The sequence below is a fragment of the Triturus cristatus genome, chromosome 7 (genome assembly GCF_964204655.1).
Source record: "Triturus cristatus chromosome 7, aTriCri1.1, whole genome shotgun sequence".
Taxonomy (NCBI): domain Eukaryota; kingdom Metazoa; phylum Chordata; class Amphibia; order Caudata; family Salamandridae; genus Triturus; species Triturus cristatus.
In genome coordinates, this window is record NC_140590.1 from 797,392,824 (window position 1) to 797,413,667 (window position 20,844).

Here is a 20,844-nt window from a genome sequence, read left to right on the forward strand (position 1 = left end):
GAGAAGGACCTTCCCTAACTACTTGCATAGTGGGATGGGGCCAGTGAGACTTGCTTACCCCACCCCACTATGTGATGAGGTATCATTGATAGACAGTCAGCCCTAGGCACTTCAGGGCTTAAACCAGAATCACCCGGGGCAGGGAATTTATTGGTGACACTGCCTCTCATCATGAGAGGGAGGACCACACAGAGCTTTGCTGGGCTGATAACGTCAATGCCCTCTGGGCTGTGAAATCTTCAGCTTGATACCGCTTGGCCTGGCTGCCAGGCACCTGCACATTAGTGCATGTAAAGCGCCTGGATGCCTGACCCTAACATGGTGAGTGTAAATGAGACTGACCTGTGCTCAGCTTGACAGACACTCATCCTGCTTTGGAAAATAGGTGTGATGGAGCCCCATTTCTCATAATGACTGGCCACCCCTGCATGTCCGCCTACATGGAGGCTGATCATAATAATCACTCCACACCAGGGTCTAAAATAACCCCTGCTGCAATTGAAAGAAACCATTAATGCAGCAGCGAAGAAATGCACATTTGGCAGGTCAGCTGACCCCTAATGAAGGATTTCTGAAATACATTGGCGCAAATTGTTGGTCTTCTGAATACAGAACATGGCAACAAGTATCAAATCGGCGGGCTGTGGACACTTCTAAAGGAACAGTTACAGAACTGTAAAGTCTCTTGAAGGGCTGGCTTCACCAGGGGAGGGGCTGACTGAGAAGTGTGTGGGGGCTCGCTCAGCTAGCACAGTGGAGTCCTGACCTGTTGTAGCGCCCGCTGGATGTCGATGCCTTGCCCCCAGGGTACAGCGGGGTTGGCGAGACAGTCTCCTGCATTCCCCCGCCGGGAGATGTCGATTCGCTGCTTCCGGAGGTTTTGAAAGGCCTCGGCCATCACTCGAACCCCATCGTAGGTCAGCGCGGATGTATACTGCAGACGAAAAGAAGTGCAGAAAGATGTCACACAGACCACCAATAAGAAAACAGCAGGAGCCTCGAGCCGTGCAAAGCCTGCCAGGTAATGAATGAATGAATGACACTCCATTAGTCTGTGAGGCCACGAGGGCGGCTGCTTAAAGGTGTATGTGTTCAATAATATAAATTCATGAATGAATGATTTAGAGCAAATTGAGGAGTATTATTTTGGTGATGTGTAGAATGAGTGTGTAAGGGCAATCATACAAGGGAAACCATGTCACCCCATTTACATTTAGGAGTGCGGTAATGGAGCAATCAGTTCGTTTCCACGGACGTGTACGAAGTTAGTGATTGGGTGAAATATTTTGAGAGCAGGCAAGAGCTACAGAACTCTTACATTTTGCTTCACCTTCTCCCAAGTGGGAAACCTGGCACGTCTTTTGGTTTCCAGCCATGCCCCGCCCACTGGAAAAGCATTGCTCATTTCGGATTTCCTAAATGTGTGAAACCTGAGCCAGGTTGGGTACTCCAAGTACAGAACACAGGAAGGTGGCACCGGATTGGCTGATGCATACCTGTTTACTTATTCCCTTAGAGGGGGTGGGGTGTCCCCATCCAGAGTGTGGTAGTTCAACAAGCGGCCTGGGAAAGTTAAAAAAAACCCACAGAAGCAGATCGGAGCTCCTGCTTGTTCACATGTAATCCCCCGTAGTGATGTCAGATTGAGGTATATGACGCTAGTGGTGGGATGAGTGTGAATTCACAAGAGTGAGGTGAGGGATAGTGAGGGAGTCAGTTGGACTCCATTAAACTACATGATACATGTGGAATGAATGACACTGTATTAAAGCGTGGGCGGGGTTGAGTAAGGGTCAAGTCATGTGCCCATGGCCACAGCATTGAAGATGTAAATAAACTATAGGTACCACTTCCAAGGGGTCTGTATATATGGATGGGGCCACATTCTGATGGAAGCACATTTTCATGGCTCACTCATGTGCAGCTTTGCAGCAGCCGAACCATCAACACTCTTTCGGTCTAGCAATCAGACTCAGGTTCTATTTGCTGAGGTCTGTGTCTTAAAGGTAGGGTTTTGCTCAGTGTGTTTGTGGTCTTATCTCACTTACTAAGTGCTGGCTTAGCTTGTGAGTCCGGGTATCACCCTACCAGGCAAGTGTTGTTTTCATTTGTTGAGCTTCTCAGTTGGTGTTGCTCAAGTTGTTTAATCTGGGAATTATTTCTCTCTGTTGGAGAGTTGGCTATGTCCCTCCATTGGAGGGTTGGTTCAGTTTGTTTACTGGGTGATCCTGTCACTCTAGATGAGTTCTGGCTTAGTTGCTTGGTTTGGGGATTATATCCCTCTAGTTGAGTGCTGGCTCAGGTAATTGGATTATGTTGGTTTGGTTGTTTTGATCATGCCCTGCTAGGTGAATGCTGGCTTAATTATTTGGATAATGCCTTTCTTGATGAATGTTAGCTCTGTGGTTTGGCTCATTTAGACTCAGTTGTTCGGCCCATGCCCCTCTAGGTGACTGCTGGTTCAGATAGTTTGTTCATGTGATAATTCCATTCTAAGTGAGCATAGGCTCATGTGGATTGATCAGGTCCATTTAGGGTTATGTTGGCTCAATTATGACCATGTCCGTCTAGGTAACTGGTGGTTCAGAACGTTAGCTCTTGGGATCATGTCCCTCTACATGAGTGTTGGCTCAGTACATTTGACCATGTCCATCTAGGCTAGTGCTGACTCAGCTGTTTTGATCATGTCCCTCTAGGTGAGTGTTGGCTCATTTGCTTGGAATGTTTTCCGCACGATGAGTGTTGGCTCTGTTATTTTGTTAACGTCTCTCTAAGAAAGTGTTGCCTGAGTTGGTTTGATCATGTCTTTCTGGGGTAGCGTTGACTCTTTTGGTTTGATTATGTCTCTCTAGGTGACCGCTGGTTCAGATTGTTCAGCCTTGGGACCATGTACCTCACGGTGAGTGCTGACCCATTTGTTTCGATCATGTCTTTCTAGCTGAGTGCTGACTCAGGTTATTTGGTCTTGAGATGTTGTGACATGTCCCTGTAGGTAAGTATTGGCTCTATTATTTGGATCATGTCCCTCTGGGTGAGTGTTGGCTCAGTTTTGTTCCTTATGTCCCTCTAAGAGAGTGTTGCCGGAGTAGCTTTGATCATGCCGCTCTAGGTGAGTGTGTCTCAGATGTGTTGGTCCTGGGATGATGTGACATGTCTTCTGTTCTGAGAAGCATAGAGGAATAGTTACTTTGCCATACGTTAGTGTGGTGCTGTGTTGGCGGGTGCATGACAGAAAGACCTCTATCACTCTATCTTGTGTGAGTTATGATGGAACATGTCCCTTTAAGTGAGTGTTTGTACAGATGTTTGCATCATGCCCCCCCTGTGAGAGCTGGTTCACATTGTTCGGCCTTGGGACCATGTCCTCTAGATGCCTGCTCACTCGGTGGGTTGACACATGTGCGTGTGGCTAAGACGTACCCTAGGTTTCTTCCAGGTCCCCCGGGGGTGCTCTCTCTCGTCTGAACTCCTCCACTGCTGGATGATTCGTGACGCCACCACATCCGTATAATTCACCAGCTGGAAACCTGTCACATTGGCGCCGGCCTCCTTAAACTTCTGCAAGTCAATGTCCATGAAGCCCTGGCGAGAATGAATCATGGGATGTCAGGCGCGAGCGACAAACAGCAGCGCACAGCCCTAGCACGGCATGACCCGCTCATGGACAAGGCTTAAGCATCCCATTAACCAGTCTGGGCATAGAGAACCAGCCAGAAGCTCAGACCTCACTGCCAAGGGCGTCCAAAATACAGGAATGCTAATCTCTAGTGTGCCAACATCACTGCACTACCATGGAATCACTGCAGGGCAGCGTGCCAAACACAGGGCTATCACAGCATGACTTCAGTATGTCAAGCCCGCAGCACTGCCATGGAATTACTGCAGTGCAGTGTTCTAAAATACAGCTTTATCACAAGCTGACTGGAGAGTAGTAAATCAAACACACAGCATTACCAGTAAATGACTGCACTGCAGCGTCCGAACACAGGTTTATCACAGAACGACTGCAGTGTAGTATTCCAAACACACAGACGTGCTACAGAAGGACTGCACTATACAGTGGTAAACACATGCACTTACAATGTGAAACCTGCACTTTGTGTGGTGAACACGTAGGACTCAGCAGAGGCGTGTAGCCTTGTCGTGTGCCAGTCCCACACCAGTGCGGTGCAACAAACACACACACGCACCACATCATTACTCCACTATAAAGTGTCAAACACACAGCATTGGCATACAGTGATAGAGTGATCTATGCAAAACACGCAGAGATATCATAGAAACATTTCAGCAGGCATGTCCTGCACTGTTGTGTGCGGCATGAGTACCGCAATCATGCCATATCATTACAGAGTCCAGGCCCAGAGAAACATTACAGGACTACGGCAATGCAGCGCGCTAAATCCAGTGAATTCCCAGAGGGACCCTGCCCGGTAATGTGGAAAGGATTAAGCATGCCATTCGAAATATTCCATTAACGTGACCGTAATCCACAGACACACCTCTGCACCCGAGCAAATCACTGCTTCTCTGCAGCGTGAATGTCAAACACATCATAAAGAACAGCGTGTCACGTCATCACCGTAGTACAGCGTGTCACCCTCAGGAAGCCGATCCACAATTGTGTCTTTAAAGGTTGACAAAGCACCAGCACTACACAGGCAGAGCACACCACACAACTGGCAAACCCACGTTTCTACCAGGGGACAGTGGCCTGCAGCGTGCTACAGGGATAGGGGGGTTTAGACGCTGAACTTTATGTAGCACATAACGAGCACCTGTTAATTAAAAAATTACACACCGTAATGAGCTAAAGTCAGGGCACTACGACTGGAACGCTGCTCTGCGGTGTGCCACGTGCTGATTATCAACACATACACACTGCTCTAAGCATTTTAGTTTGCCAAAGACCAGCACAGCTCTCTCTCCAGGCTACTAGATTTTCACGAATAGAGAGACAGACCTCTATTTTGACAGGACCAAATATTGCAGTGGTACAGCCTCAGGCATCACACGCGGAAGTACTGATCAGTTCACCACAAACCGGCACCTGTGCCCGCGGTGCTTACGATTTACTGGCAAAGTGACAGCTTCCTCTGGTCCTAGTCTTACTTCTCAGCTGCCTCTGCCCCGGCACTAACTTGGTCAATCATCACTGCCGTCGCCACTGTCCGTGGTGCTGAGACCTTTCACTATTACAGTGAGAACTGCCTCTGTCCTTTGTGCCACGTCTTTCGACAGTAACTTTTCTTCTGCCAGAGCTGCACTAAATGTCACTGAAGGTTTCACTAGCATAGTGCCTCCGAATGTACTGCTGATTCTCACCAGCGCTCTCTGACTAAAGTGCTGAATATGTCCCTAGCACAGTGCCTCTGACTATGTCAATAGCACAGTGCCACTGACCATAGTGCTGAATAAGTCACTAGCACAGTGCCTCTGACCATAGTGGTTAATGTCACTAGCACAGTGTCTCTGACCAAAGTGCTGACTATGCCACTAGCACAGTGCCTCTGACCAAAGTGCTGAATATGCCACTAGTACAGTGCCTCTGACGATAGTGCTGAATATGTCGCAAGCACAGTGTCTCTGACCAAAGTGCTGAATATGTCACTAGCACAGTGTCTCTGACCAAAGTGCTGAATATGCCACTAGTACAGTGCCTCTGACTATAGTGCTGAATATGTCACTAGCACAGTATTTCTGACCAAAGTGCTGAATATGTCACTAGCACAGTGGCTCTGACCATAGTGCTGAATATGTCACTAGCACAGTGTCTCTGAACAAAGTGCTGAATATGAAACTAGCACAGTGGCTCTGACCATAGTGCTAAATATGTCACTAGCACAGTGCCTTTGACTATAGTGGGGAATATGCCACTAGCACAGGGACTCTGTCACTAGCACAGTGCCTCTGACCATGGTGCTGAACATGTCAATAGCACAGTGTCTCTGACCATAGTGCTGAACTCCTCACAAGCACAGTACCTCTGACCATACTGCTGAATATGTCACTAGCACAGTTCCTCTTACCATGGTGCTGAAAATACTGTTAGCACAGTGCCTCTGACCTAGTGATGAACATGTGACTAACACAGTACCTCTGACCCAGTGCTGATTTTATCACTAGCACAGTGCCACTGTCCATAGTGCTGAAATCTTCATAAGCACTGTTCCTCGACCATAGTGCTGAATATGTTACTAGCACAGTGCCTCTGACCAATGTGGTTAATATCACTAGCACAGAACTTCTGAACATTGTGCAGTATATATCACTAGCATAGTGACTCTGTCACTAGAACAATGCCTCTGATCGTAGTACTGAATATGTCACTAGCACAGTTTGTCTGACCATGGAGCTGAATAAATCACAAGCACAGTACCGCTGAGCTTAGTGCTGAAATCCTCACTAGCACAGTGCCTCTGATCTCGTTCTGAATATATCACAAGTTAAGTGCTTCTGACCATAGTGCTGAAAATATCACTAGCACAATGCCTCTGACCATAGTGCTGAAGATGTCACTAGGACAGTGCCTCTGACCATAGTGGTTAATGTCACTAGCACAGTGTCTCCCACTATAGTGCTGAATATGTCACTAGCACAATGTCTCTGACCAAAGTGCTGAATATGCCACTGGCACAGTGCCTCTGACCATAGTGCTGAATGTCACTAGCACAATCTCTCTGACCAAAGTGCTGAATATGCCACAAGCACAGTGCCCCTGACCAGAGTGCTGAATACGTCACTAGCACAGTGCCTCTGAAAATAGTGATTAATGTCACTAGCACAGTGTCTCTGACCAAAGTGCTGAATATGTCACTAGCACAATGTCTCTGGCCAAAGTGCTGAATATGCCACTAGCACAGTGCCTCTGACCATACTGCTGAATATGTCACTAGCACAGTGCCTCTGCCCATAGTGCTGAACTCCTCACAAGCACAGTACCTCTGACCGTACTGCTGAATATGTCACTAGCACAGGGTCTCTGACCAGAGAGCTGAATATGTCACTAGAACGGTTCCTCTGACCATGGCGCTGAAAAATACCATTATCACCGTGCCTCTGACCTAGTAATGAATATGTGACTAACACAGTGCCTCTGACCTAGTGATTAATATGTGACTACCACAGTACCACTGTCCATAGTGCTGACATCCTCATAAGCATAGTTCCTCTGACCATAGTGCTGAATATGTCACTGGCACAGTGCCTCTGACCATAGTGGTCAATGTTACTAACACAGTGCTTCTGAGCAATGTGCAGTATATATCACTAGAACAGTTCCTTTGACTATAGTGGTTAATGACACTAGCACAGTGTCTCTGACCATAGTGCTAAATATGTCATTAGCACAGTGCCTCAGACCATAGTGCTGAACTCCTCACAAGCACAATACCTCTGACCATAGTGCTGAATATGTCACTTGCACAGTAACTCTGACCGTGGTGCTGAATATGTCACTAGCCCAGTGCCTCCTATCATAGTGCTGAATATGTCACTAGCACGGTTCCTCTGATCATGGTGGTGAATATGTCACTGGCACAGTGTCTCTGTCACTAGCACAGTAACTCTGTCCATAGTGCTGAAATCCTCACTACCACAGTACCTCTGACCGTACTGCTGAATATGTCACTCACAGAGTGCCTCTGACCAGTTTGCTGAATATGTCACTAGCACAGTTCCTCTGATCATGGTGCTGAAAATACCGTTAGCACAGTGCTTCTGACCTAGTGATGAATATTTGACTAACACAGTGCCTCTGACCATAGCGCTAAATATGTCTCTAGAACAGTGCTTTTGACCATAGTGCTGAATGTCGCTAGCAGAGTGCCTCTGACCATAGTGCTGAATATGTCACTAGCTCAGTGCTTCTGACCATACTGCTGAGAATGTCCCTAGCAGAGCGCCTCTGACCATAGTGCTGAAATCCTCACTAGCCCAGTACGTCTGACCGTAGTGCTGAACATGTCACTAGCAGTGTGCCTCTGAATATGTCACTAGCACAGTGCCTATGACCAAAGTGGTCAATGTCTCTAGCAAAGTGTCTTTGAATATGTCAATAGCACCAGGCCTCTGACCATAGTGCTGAATATGCCACTAGAACAGTGTCTCTGACCAAAGTACTGAATATGTCACTAGCACAGTGTGACCAAAGTGCTGAATATGTCACTAGCACAGTGCCTCAGACCATAGTGCTGAACTCCTCACAAGCACAATACCTCTGACCATAGTGCTGAATATGTCACTTGCACAGTAACTCTGACCGTGGTGCTGAATATGTCACTAGCAGAGTGCTTCCTTCCTAATGCTGAATATATCACTAGTGCAGTGCCTTCGACCATAGTGCTGAATATATCACTAGCACAGTGTGCCTCTAACCATAGTGCTGAAATCCTCACTAGCAAAGTACGTTTGACCGTAGTGCTGAATATGTCACTAGCACAGGGCCACCTACCATAGTGCTGAATATGTCACTAGCACAGTGCCTCTGTTACAAGCGCAGTGCCTTTGACCATAGTGCTGAACTTCTGACGTACTGCTAAATATGTCACTAGAGCAGTGCCTCTGTCCAGAGGGCTGAATATGTCACAGGCACGGTTCCTCTGACCATGGTGCTGAATATGTCACTAGCACAGTTCCTCTGACCATGGTGCTGAAGATGTCACTAGCACAGTGCCTCTGACCATAGTGCTGACTATGTCACTAGCACGGTTACTCTGACCAAAGTGCTGAATTTTCTATTAGCATAGTGCCTCTGACTAGTGATGAATATGTGACTAGCACAGTGCCTCAGACCTAGTGATGAATATGTGACTAGCACAGTGCCTCTGACCTAGTGATGAATATGTGACTAGCACAGTGCCTCTGACCTAGTGCTGAATTTATCACTAGCACAGTACCACTGTCCATAGTGCTGAAATCCTCATAAGCACAGTACCTCTGTCCATAGTGCTGAAATCCTCACTAGCACAGTGCCTCTGACTATAGTGATGAATACGTCACTAACACAGTACCTCTTTCTATAGTGCTGAATGGCACTAGCACAGTGCCTCTACATATGTCAATAGCACAATACCTCTGACCATAGTGCTGAATATGTCACTAGCACATTACCTCTGACCAAAGTGCTGAATGTGTCACTAGCACAATGTCTCTGACTACAGTGCTGAATGTCACTAGCATAGTGCGCCTCTAACCATAGTGCTGAATGTGTCACTAGCACAATGTCTCCGACTAAAGTGCTGAATATGTCACTAGCACAATGCCACTTACCATGGTGCTGAATATATCACTAGCCCGGTTCCTCTGACCATGGTGCTGAATATGCCACTAGCACAGTACCTCTGTCACAAGCACAGTGCCTTTGACCATAGTGCTGAACTCCTCACAAGAACAGTCCTTCTGACCGTACTGCTGAATATGTCACTAGAGCAATGCCTCTGTCCAGAGAGCTGAATATGTGACTAACGCAGTGCCTCTGACCTAGTGATTAATATGTGACTAACACAGTGCCTCTGACCTAGTGCTGAATTAATCACTAGCACAGTACCACTGTCCATAGTGCTGAAATCCTTATAAGCACAGTGCCTCTGACCATAGTACTGAAAACCTCACTAGCACAGTTCCTCTGACTATAGTGATGAATACGTCACTAACACAGTACCTCTGTCTATAGTGCTGAATGACATTAGCACAGTGCCTCTACATATGTCAATAGCACAATACCTCTGACCAAAGTGCTGAAATTCTCACTAGCGTATTGACTCTGACTCTCTGTCCACAATGCTAGAGTTTCCACTACTAACTTCACCCCCTGCCAGCTATCCTGAACCATTGGCTAGTAACAACCCCTCTGTCCCATGTGTTGAACCTTCAACTAGCACACTCTCTCTGCTAATTGTGCTGGAGATTTCATTAGTAAGATCCCACTCTGAACACTTGGGACAAATCTTTCACTGCTAACAGCCTCTTTTTGACCAAGTTACTAACCCTTTCAATAGCAACACCCAGTTGTATGTTGAATGGGAAAGGATATTTCGTCTCAAACTGGGATTTGTGGCCGGATTAAGGTGATTATTTGTGTGAGAACAGCAAAGGTTGAACCAGGACTGCTTCGATTGTTGTCATAATGGGGAATCCTTCGTCAAAAAGAGAGAGGGTGCAAATAAGGAAGAAAAATGTCCTTCCGAATGCACCCCAGCAAGGAAAAAGATGGCGAAGATAGGGTTACACACATGCATGTAACTTAACTAAAGGCACGAGGAGAAGAACGTATGATCTAAAACTGCAACCCAGAGCCACTCACAAATCTTTGGTTACAAATGGCGAGAGAGAAAAAGAGGAAGACATTTGAATTTAAGATACGTAGTAGGGCTCATTCGTGGAGAACGGAGCAAGATAAAGAAAGTTACATAAGTTGGAGGTAGGAGTTCATTGAAACAGTAGGATCATATCCTCTGTCAGAAAAAGAACTAGGGGGAAAATACAAATCTGAGAAAGAACCAGATACAGAAAGTGAGGAGGAAGATGCTTTCATAGAGAAACTTCTTGTATTAGACCACATAAATACAAAGTGGCAGCCATTGGTATGCCAAGTGTTACTGCACCAGTGCTGCCCCAAAATGCAGAGACCGCAGAATCCTCAGTGGAGTACGGTGCACCACCAAGTTATACCAGGACGCCTGTTCTTTCCTCTATTCGGACTCTCAAATCATTCGCAATAAGTGCCATTCTCCGGCCTAGCAAAATTCCTGCTTCCCTAATCAAGACCTCCGCTAGCTTAGCTCAGAGTCAATCTGTCCCATCACAGGAAGCATGTCTATCATTTATTACCTGGAGCAAAATTATGGATCAGGCCAACCAGCTCAGACTTGTCAGTTAGCTCAACCGGTGCAGGTCAAACCACCCCAAGGATAAATCTATCCAAGTTAAAGACGGAATTTGAGGAGCTGGTGAAAGGAAATGTGGGAATGGGTTACTTAGGGTATTATGGAGAAAATGAGCTGATGAACTGCTTTATATGTGCAAGGGAGCAGTGAGAGTGGCGAAAGAGGCCCATGCCAAGATGGAGAAGGTGACGGATGAATGTGGTATTGATATAACACAGCGAAAGAAGTAGCGAAGGAATGAAAGGATGGATACAAGTGAGAAGGAATTGTGATTGTTAAATTTGAGAGGTTTATGAACTCATGTAAAGGAATTGATAGAAAGCATTGGCGAGTGGAGTGACATCGGGAAGCTTAGAGAATTGTAGTCCAAGGACCTAAGGGTTAAAGTGAAGGAAATGGAAAAAGAGGGAGAAGTAGCATTTGGAAGAGAAATCTAAGAGTTTCCCCTTACAAGAAGTAGATGGAGAATCGTATGTCAGAGCGTATTGATCAGATCTTTTCCTTTTTACCAATTCCCTTCCAAAGCTTAAATAAAATCCTGATAAGTGGTACGCTCAGATGGAGCAAATTGTGGCCATTCCTAAGGTATTGTGGGAAGACTTGAATGTATTGTTTGAGGTAGCTGTCCTCAATGATCCATGGGCTGAATGTAAGAGAGCTGTATACAGCACCTAGGAACCGGCATGGGTGTCAATGACTAATGCTCCTTCACCTATCACGAGGAAGTCATAAGATACCTAAAGATTATGGTTATCCAAAGAGAGATTAATTGGCCAAAAATCTATCAAATCTCTCAAGAGCCCAAATAATCAGTGAATGTTTATTTTGAGAAACTAATGCAGGTGTATAGTGAACACAGTGGGATGAATAATCTTTTAGGAAAAAATATGGGAGGAATTATTGCCTCTTTTGTTTATGGACTGAGGCCATAAATCAGCAATCAAATTATTCAAGGCATACTATGTAGGCAGAGCAAATCATTTGACAAGATCCTACACTATGCACAATATTGCAGCAAGACTTTAGAGGCTAAACAAAAGGGTCTAAGGGAGAAGTTGATGATTGCCCACCCTCAGTTGGCCCAGAATGCATGGATGAAGGCACTTAAGCCCACATCTCAAGTGTCCAAATTAGACCCTAATTTTGGAATGTTATTGCAAGGAGTTTCCCCGAACTGCAGTGGGAATATACCCGGAATGGGAGAAGTCGCGAAAGCATGGCAGGGACTAAGATAAATGACCTAAATAATTTTTACACTGTGCCACATTTGTAACAGGTTAGGACATTGGAAGAGGGAGTGTTGATACAATTCAGACCAAATTTTGACAGAATCCAAAGGGGGGATTTCGACAGGGTAGGGACAATATTCCCCTGTGCATAAGCCCTCTATGGCTGTTCAGAAAGTTCCAAAAGCTGGAGCATTGCCTAACAACTTGAATCCAATGCTGATACAGTGAGGTATACAACCCTGCAGCCAAATCACAGCCCCCCCCCAAAATCCAATGATACTGCAAAGAAATCCAGTCCCCACAATGTTTGCAGCTTCTATAGATCAGGTTCAGTGATGGTGCCTGAGAGGGGAAGAGGAGAACGTACTTGGTGCAGTCCTAGAAGTGGATCAGCTGTGGAAGGAGCCAAATCACAGGGACCCCAATGATGTTTGAAACTTCCATAGATCAGGATCAATGCCAATGCCTGAGGGGGGAGAAGGAGTGAGTACTTGGCGAAGTCCTAGAAGTGGATCAGGGCAGACCATATGTGGAATGGAAGGTAAACAAACATCCCTTATCTTTCCTAATAGACACAGAAGCCACTCCTTTGAGGATAAGAACTGCTGCGGTCCCTCATCTACCCCTCACAAGAAAGGAAGTCCAAGTTGTAGGCATCACAAATCAGCAGTGTACTAACCAAGTACCTGCCTCAGTACCTCTACAAATAGGAGACATTAGTGAGCAAAATTTGCAAACTGTGATTCAAAGCCTGTAAACCTTTTGGACAGAGAGTTTCTCTGCAAACTCAACTGCACCATATATTGTATGCAGGATGGGGCAGGAATTGGGACTTAAGCAGCTGATGCCAAGTTTAAGTTACAGTCATCAGAGCCTGTTGTCAGGCTATACCTGGTCATCACTACTGAGGACTTGGCAATAGATTTAAGGGAGACAGTCAAGGAAAAGGTTTGGGATTTTACTGGAAAGGATTTGGATTGATCTAGGATACCAAGCCCCTTAAGATTGCCCTTTGTCCACTTGCTGTTTTCCCTTAGACTTGCCCATACATGATGACCCTGAGGCCATTGAAGTTATTACCCGTTTCATTTGGAATCTGATAGAGCAAGGGATCTTGAAGGAAGTTATTGTAAGTCCATCAACTCCCAAATTATGGCCTTACAGAACTCAAACAAAAAGTTGAGGATCGTTCAGACCTCCAACAGATTAACCAAATTGTCATTCCATGCTTTTCTGTGTCACCGAACCCTGCCGTGATCCTATTCCAAATCCCCAGAATGCAGAGTGGTTCATGGTCATAGATCTTTATCAGGCATTCTTCTCTGTCCCGTCACATGAAGAGAGACAGTTTCTCTTCGCGCTCTATTTCCAAAAGAAGACCCTTGTGTTGTGTCATTCCCCATAAGGGTATACATATACCCAATCCTACTTTAACCAGGTTCTTTTAAAGAACTCAGAGTCCTTGTAATTGCCATGTAGCTCGACACTAATCCAATACAAAGATAATCTCTTCAGCACTTCAATGACTAAAGAAGCTTGCAAACAGGACATTATTGCTTTACTAAATTATTTGGCTGAGAATGGACATAAGGTCTCGCCTGAGAAGCTGCAATACTGTCAGAGGGAAGCCATGTATCTAGGACATTAAATAGTAAAGAGAGTTTGGGGAGTGTCCCATGAATGCATAGATACAGTTCTTAAAATGAAGTTCTCAACTATTCAGGTAGGAGTGGGGATATTTTAGGGCATGGTTGGCTACTGCAGACAATAGATTCCAAACTTTTCCTTGGTGGCAAAGCCTTTAGAAAGGCTGATGCATGCTGATGTCAATGACTTGGTACTAAAGGATGATGAAAGTATGAAAGCCTTCCAGGAGCTTAAAAATGTACCTTGCAGTGCACCTGCTCTTGGAATACCGAACTGTGGGAATAATGTCATGCTCCTTTGTCACGAAAGAGATGGATGTGTACTGTCTGTACAAACACAAGTCCATGAAGACATCAAGTATCCCATTGGCTATTTTTCAGCTACTCTTGATCTGGTGGCCACAGCATTACCTTTTTGTTTCATAGCGGTTGCAGCAGTTAGCCTTAGTATTCAAAAACTGAGGGGATCACGATGGGCTGCCCTTTGATCGTGATGATGCCACACTCTATCAAGATCCTCATGACATGTACCAGAACTTAACATTTGACAAATAGCCACTTAACCCGCTATTCGAGAATCATTTTGGCAGCTGAGAATGTTTCCATCTGGAGATGGAACACACTGAACTCAGCTTCCCCATTACCAACCACAGAGGGAGATGATGAAAGGGACTTCGACCAGAACTGTATCCGTGTAACTGAATTGTGCACAAAACCAAGTCCTGACATACTAGATTTCACCCTTACCAAATTTGACAATACCCTTTTTGTTGATGGGTCTTGTCTGAGGGACTTATGTTGTAGCTTAAGGGCTGCTTATGGTGTATGTACTTTGAGTGGGGTAGTGGAAGCATCTTACGTGTGCCATGTAACTTCTGTGCAAGTTGCTGAATTGATAGCATTTACCAAAGCCTGTTGTACTTCAGAAGGCTTGCAACTTACCTTTACACCAACAGTCAGTATGGGTGGGTTTGGAGTTGTGCACGATTATTGGTTATGCTCGCAGTGGGATTTTTGACTTTGGCTGGTACCCCCATCTGCATTGGATGGTATGTTTCAAATCTGTTAAATGCCCTCCAATTTCTAAAGGAGATTGCTGTGGTGAAGTGTGCTGCACAGAAGAGTGGTAATGATTTTGTCACCAAAGGCAACAACCATGCGCATGAAGTCGCCATAAACTGTGCTCTTGAGTCCAGTACCTTTCAACTAGATGAGCAATGTAAAACAGAGGGAGAGACGGTGACTATATGTTATTGAATGCTGTATACACACTCAATGAATTGAGGGAATTACAACATGCTGACCCTGAGATAGAAAAGGTCAAGTTGGAAAGGTTGGGATGCGCAAGGGATGCCAGTCATATTTTGGCATCAAATAAAGGAAAGCCGATCCTCCCAAATTTTCCCCTACCAACAATGGTGAGAAACATGCATGGTCCAACTCGTGGGAAGGGATGGGATGGTGTCTACTTTCCACTCTCACTAGTTTGATCCATGGTTTAGAATGATGGCAGAATATTTGTGCCTAAGATGTATGATCTACTAAAAGCAAAATGTGGGCAGGAGAGTTGCAGTGACTATGGGTCACATTCGAAAATCTGATGGTCCATTTAATCGCCTTCAGATTGACATCATTGAGTGCTTATTTTGACGATGGGTGTGAGCTTAGCCCACCTGGGGATGTGACAGTTTAACAGTTGCCAAACTATTGTTGCTGGAATTTATACTGTGATTCGAGATGCCAGTTCATCTTGAATTGGATCAAGGGACACACTTCAAGAATAAAGTCATGCAGTTGATATGTTCTGCGCTAGGAACTGATGAAAGATTTCCTTGTAGCTACAGAACAGAAGCCTCAGGAATTGTAGAATACTGAATAAGGCTATCAAAGATAAATTGGACAAAGTTTGTGCCTCCACATCGCTTAAATAGCCCAACACCCTTCCTTTAGGGCTCATGAGTGTCTGAAGTACCCCATGTAAAAGATTAGGATTATCACCACACGAAGTGTTGATGTGGAGAGCTATGCGCATACCCTCTGTTCCAGCAGATGCCCTTGTGAATATCACAGATGACATGGCCATCGAGTACTGCAAAAGATTGTCTAACATGGGGCATTCTATCTCTCATCAGGTTGGCTTAGCTGCTGCGGCAGTCCAAGAATCCCAGTGTATGACTTAAATCCTGCTGATCCACACGGAGAAACACGTCCACAAGTCTTGCCTGGAATTGCACTAGTATGGACCCTAGCTGGTGATCCTAGTTACAAACACAGCTGTAAAGTGTGCTGGTTTGCCAAATTGGATACATGTCTCCCAAACCAAGAGGGCAAGGTACAAAGGGGAAGAAGCAGAGCCAACATTTGTCAATTCATCGAGTCGCCCCATGTTTGAGGTGTCCGAGGTTTTGGAGGAGGATCAGACGGAAGGTCTGTCATCTCCGTCAGATGAACAGCCAGCAGAGCCAGAGACTGATGGGGATGCTGTCATTGCAGTAACCACTGTGATACCGGCAAGTGGATTGAGGATGCGTATACACTGGTCAGTGAGAATTCAGGGAAGGCCGAGACTAATCTACAGCCACACCTTCCCCGAGGAGTGGAATCTGAACTGAGAGACGCCACCTGGGGGAGTGAAGTAGCCCCATCAGAGCCAGAAATCTCAAGCTAATCGAAGAAAGGTTGTCCAAGAACAACTATACCTAGGGAAAGCAACTGTTGACATCTAAGACAAGACCTGAGACAATTAGAGAAGCTATTGAGTTAGAAGATCAAGAAAAATTGGACAAGATTGACGTCCATGACCTTGACTTGAAGTCGACCAATACTAAGCCACCTAAGTGGGAAAGAAGGGTGAATCAAAAGTACTCAGGTCCAAACTGGACATACCTCACTGAAATCAAGTTTGACTCAAATGACTGCTTGATAGAGTCATACGAGCCTCCTTGAGGTGAAAGGACTTATTCTGACAAAGATCCTGTACACCAACAACTGATAAAACATCATACGATGAATAGAGAGCTAGGGTAACAGTTAGAGGATGATAGCTCCTTAGAACTCCAGCTGATGCAGAACAAAAATCCTGGTGGATTTTCAGATAGGGTCAAGACAATAGCATAGCAACTAGAGTACTAACTCTTTATCAAAGGTTTCTTGATCTGATTTGAGTTGAACATGGTGCAGTCACCATTCAAAATTATAATTGAAAGTTGGACAGTTGCCATCTCAGTTTCTATGTTTCAATGGCTGTTGGATATGTATTTATTTGGAGGGATAACTCAAATATTCCAAATAATTTCACCCTTGCCCCTACATCCAGTCCTCCTTTGCCTGAGAGTAAGGGTTCACATCGTCTATAGCATAAGAGTGTATACAGCTATAACACATATATTCAGATGTGGTCTGAGAATGTAATGACATTGGAGATTGAGGATTGCTTTGTTTGTTCTTATCTTCCTGCTTCATCAGCTGAAGGAGCAGCTTACTTTCACCTACCTCTGCCCTAATAGATCTCCTGTTCTGGTTTCTTAAATCTCTTTTACCACCAGAACACCTTTCAAGTGTTTTAATCTGATTTTGATGATTCTTTAGAGAATGTACCTATTGTCAGTGGAGAAAATCTGTATCTATGGGCTACAAAGCACATTTATTGCCCTCACAAAGGGTCAAAATCAAGGGATCAGCATGAGTATATGTTGAAAGTCTTTACCTGTGTGGCTAACATGAGCAATACTATTCATAGCTTGCATGACATCACCAGCAATGTTCATCCAGATGAGGGGATAGATGATATTTATAGATTAATTGAATGAAAGGATAACAATAGATGAAGAAAACTAAGAAAGAAAGATGAGTGCATAGCATGTTTTTGGAAAAGTAAGGAGATTTTAAAGGAGCCACTCATTAGATTAAGCATTTGAGTCGCAAAGAAGGGAGCATTGAGCATGATACGTCAGCCAGAGGGAAAGGTGACAGTTGAAAGGCTGGGATGGAGTGAGTGGGAACATAATTATTTAACGGAGGGGAACACTCTTTCTAAACTAGACGCTAGCATTAAGGGCATTTACTATGTATCTGGTAAATCAGCTTATTCACAACTACAGCACAATTGGGTAGGCAGCTGCTATGCCGCATTTGTATTCTACCAGATCTACCAGACTAATGAGCTAGATTTTCCTCTTGAGAAATATATTAGGTGAAGTAAGCAAAGCTTTAAGCAGATTGTTAGTGCCATTTTTAGGAGCAGTAATACTCCTTCATAGGAACAGCGCTAAATGATGTAAAGATTAGAACATTGTGTACTTTAGTTGATCGACTTGAAAGTAAAATCGCGGGAGCATTGACCATGATTAATAAAGAATTGCTTGCAATGAGAGCTATGATTATGCAAAATCGCCTTGCGCTGGACGTGTTCCTTGTGAAGAAAGGCAGAGTTATTCATGCTCGAGGATACTGTGCATATATTCCTCGCATGGATAACCACCTTGGCAGCTATATTACTAACATTACAAATATAACACACAAATTTACTGAACTTGAAGAAACAGGTGCCTGGGAAGTATTAGGATCATTCTTTAGCTCCATTGGTAAGGGATTTGTTAAGATAGGAGAGTGGCTGGGTAGTGTAGAAGAAGGAAGTTGCTATTAACCTCTCTTTTGATCCTACTAATCGGAATAGCATGAGTGCTCATCTTCTTAAAAAGTTGCAAAGGAGTTTCATCCCAGAAGGGAATGAGTTGTGGGCATTAGAAGCTGTCAGCAATGAGAGGAAGAAAGCAGAGGAGACTCAATCTCAAGGTTGAAGAAATTCAAAGCGAGCTTTATGACTTCCCTCAAAGATCTATGAGACACTAAGCAGAATAATCCAAAGTTGATGAATGATGTACTATAATAAAGAATTTGGGTGATGATAAAAATCATCGGGTTGTGAGCGTCAATTTTCTGTCAATCAAAAGAGCCTACGATTTATGCTAGTGCTAACATTAGATTGTGTTTACACTGTCCTCCGTATTGCCTCAACATCACAGTATATCACATGATGACTGTTGTTGATTTCAGCTCTTAATAAAACTCATCTAATTTTCACTTGAATAATCAGAAAGTGTTCTCAGAGAAATGTCCTCAATGTACTGAATCAAGAATGGTTCTTACTGCCCCAGGCTATGTTAACAATTTATCCGCTTAATTGTACAGCTAAGCCTATGAGAATGGTTGAATCTCAACATCTTCGAATGTATTCTAAACTAAAATGTTTCTTTTAAAATGTTTCCTATTGGCCCAAAACCCTGAGAATCATGTATCCAATCTAACGTATAAACACCTTTGTATAAAGAGTGTGGATTCTGCTAGAAAGAGAGACCCATATTCCTCATCTTAGCAGGCAAATCTATGCAGGCTTTCATTTAGAACTTACATTGGGGCATATTATCAAGCACGGCATTAAAAATATCGCCGCTTTAGCGGCAGAAAACTGCCGCTAAAGCGGCGATAATGGGCTTGATAATATGTCGCAGATAATTCCAATAGAAGCCCATGTTGACACCAGAACATGGGCTTCTATAGGAATTCTCTGCGGCATATTATCAAGCCCATTATCGCCACTTTAGCGGCAGTTTTCTGCCGCTAAAGCAGCGATAATTTTAACGCCGTTTCTTGATAATATGCCCCAGAGTTCTTTGTAATTATGACTGATTTGCTTTGCTGCTAAACTTGCTCATGCCACTTTTTCTTTTTTGCCAATTAGTTTTTATATAAAGCATTGAAAAGAAAATCTTTGTCTGCAATTCTTATGAGAATGTTTCAGAATCACTGCATGGGTACTTAAAAGAGACGGTTCCCGTTGGGGAGCACCAAAATTCATATCAGGACTACACTGCTCCCTGTTCCAGACGTTGGTGTACCCTATGAGTATGAGTTTTTATAGAGATTTCAGGGCTGACATTACAATTAAAGGCAGGGCTAGATGTTGGTATACCCTATGAGTAAGAGTTTTTATAGAGATGTCAGGGCCGACATTACAATTAAAGGCAGGGCTCATGATGCCAACAGTGTGATGATTTCTATACCAGGTGCTTCTTGTGGAAACGTTATTTATAGACCCAGATAATAAAATTACTAGATGAAAAATACTTTTTCATAGCACCAATCCCTGTCGTACTAAGCTAACAGCAACCAGCTCTGTAGCATTTAGGTTAACGACACACAGATGATGGATGGAATGCAGAGCAAATCAAACATTCACCCCCAGTCATTAGATCTGGGTGAAATCCATTGTTCTTTTACTCACATGCCATCCCAGTTTAGACGCAGCCATATGCAAATCAGTCTTGACCCTGTACCTCATGGGAACTGTCCAGCCCGAACTGCCAAGCCAGGTCCTCCCTGGACTGGAAACAAGCATCCTGGTACCAGTTTTGGGGCATCACCCCTCCTCAGCTTGGCTAGCCTAAATCCAGTGACACAGTAAGCCAGGGACCCACGTCTGGGTATACCCTGTGCACACGGTGAAGACTGATTTGCATATGGCTGGGCCTAAACTGAAATGGCCTGTGGATCAAAAACAAATATGGATTTAGGCCCAGATCTCTGTACTGGGGTGAATGTATGAGATTGTTCTGCATTCTGTCCATCAATTGTTCTTTTTGCATTTGTCACCCCGGGTCGGACGGGTATGCCCAAGGTGGGTCCCATGCTCTCCATGCCACTGGAGTCAAGCTAGCATGGCTGATGAGGGGTGATACCCCGAAACCAGTCCTAGGATGCTTGTTTCCAGTCCAGGGGGGACCTGGCCTGGCAGTTCGGGCTGGATTGTTCCCGTGGGAATAGGGTCAAGACTAATTTGTATATGGCTGGATCTAAACTGGAATGGAATGGGGAGAAAAAACACGATGGATTTAGACCCAGATCTCTGTACTAAAGTGAATGTATTACATTATTCTGCATTCTGTCATTCAACTGTTCTTTTTGCATTTTAGGTTACCAGTCAGCTCTTAGTTCTGTATCGCTGCAGCCGAATTTTGGGCACTACTGCTTAATGTGTAAAAGAATGAGTGCTGGTGCCCAAAGCTCTGCTGAAAAGTCATTGTT

At 44.6% G+C, this 20,844-nt stretch overlaps 1 protein-coding gene across 4 annotated transcripts in view; it reads right to left on the reverse strand.

The window, feature by feature from the left end:
• The window catches only part of GRIA1 (glutamate ionotropic receptor AMPA type subunit 1), a 569,614-nt gene that overhangs the window by 210,624 nt on the left and 338,146 nt on the right, over window positions 1–20,844 (reverse strand). For all 4 annotated transcript variants that reach the window (XM_085617656.1, XM_085617654.1, XM_085617655.1 and 1 more), the window contains exons 6-7: window positions 3,421–3,582; window positions 767–934 (exon numbers count right to left, since the gene is read on the reverse strand). In XM_085617656.1, the coding sequence (XP_085473782.1) occupies window positions 767–934; window positions 3,421–3,582 (330 nt within the window). The remainder of the gene's footprint in view (window positions 1–766; window positions 935–3,420; window positions 3,583–20,844) is intronic.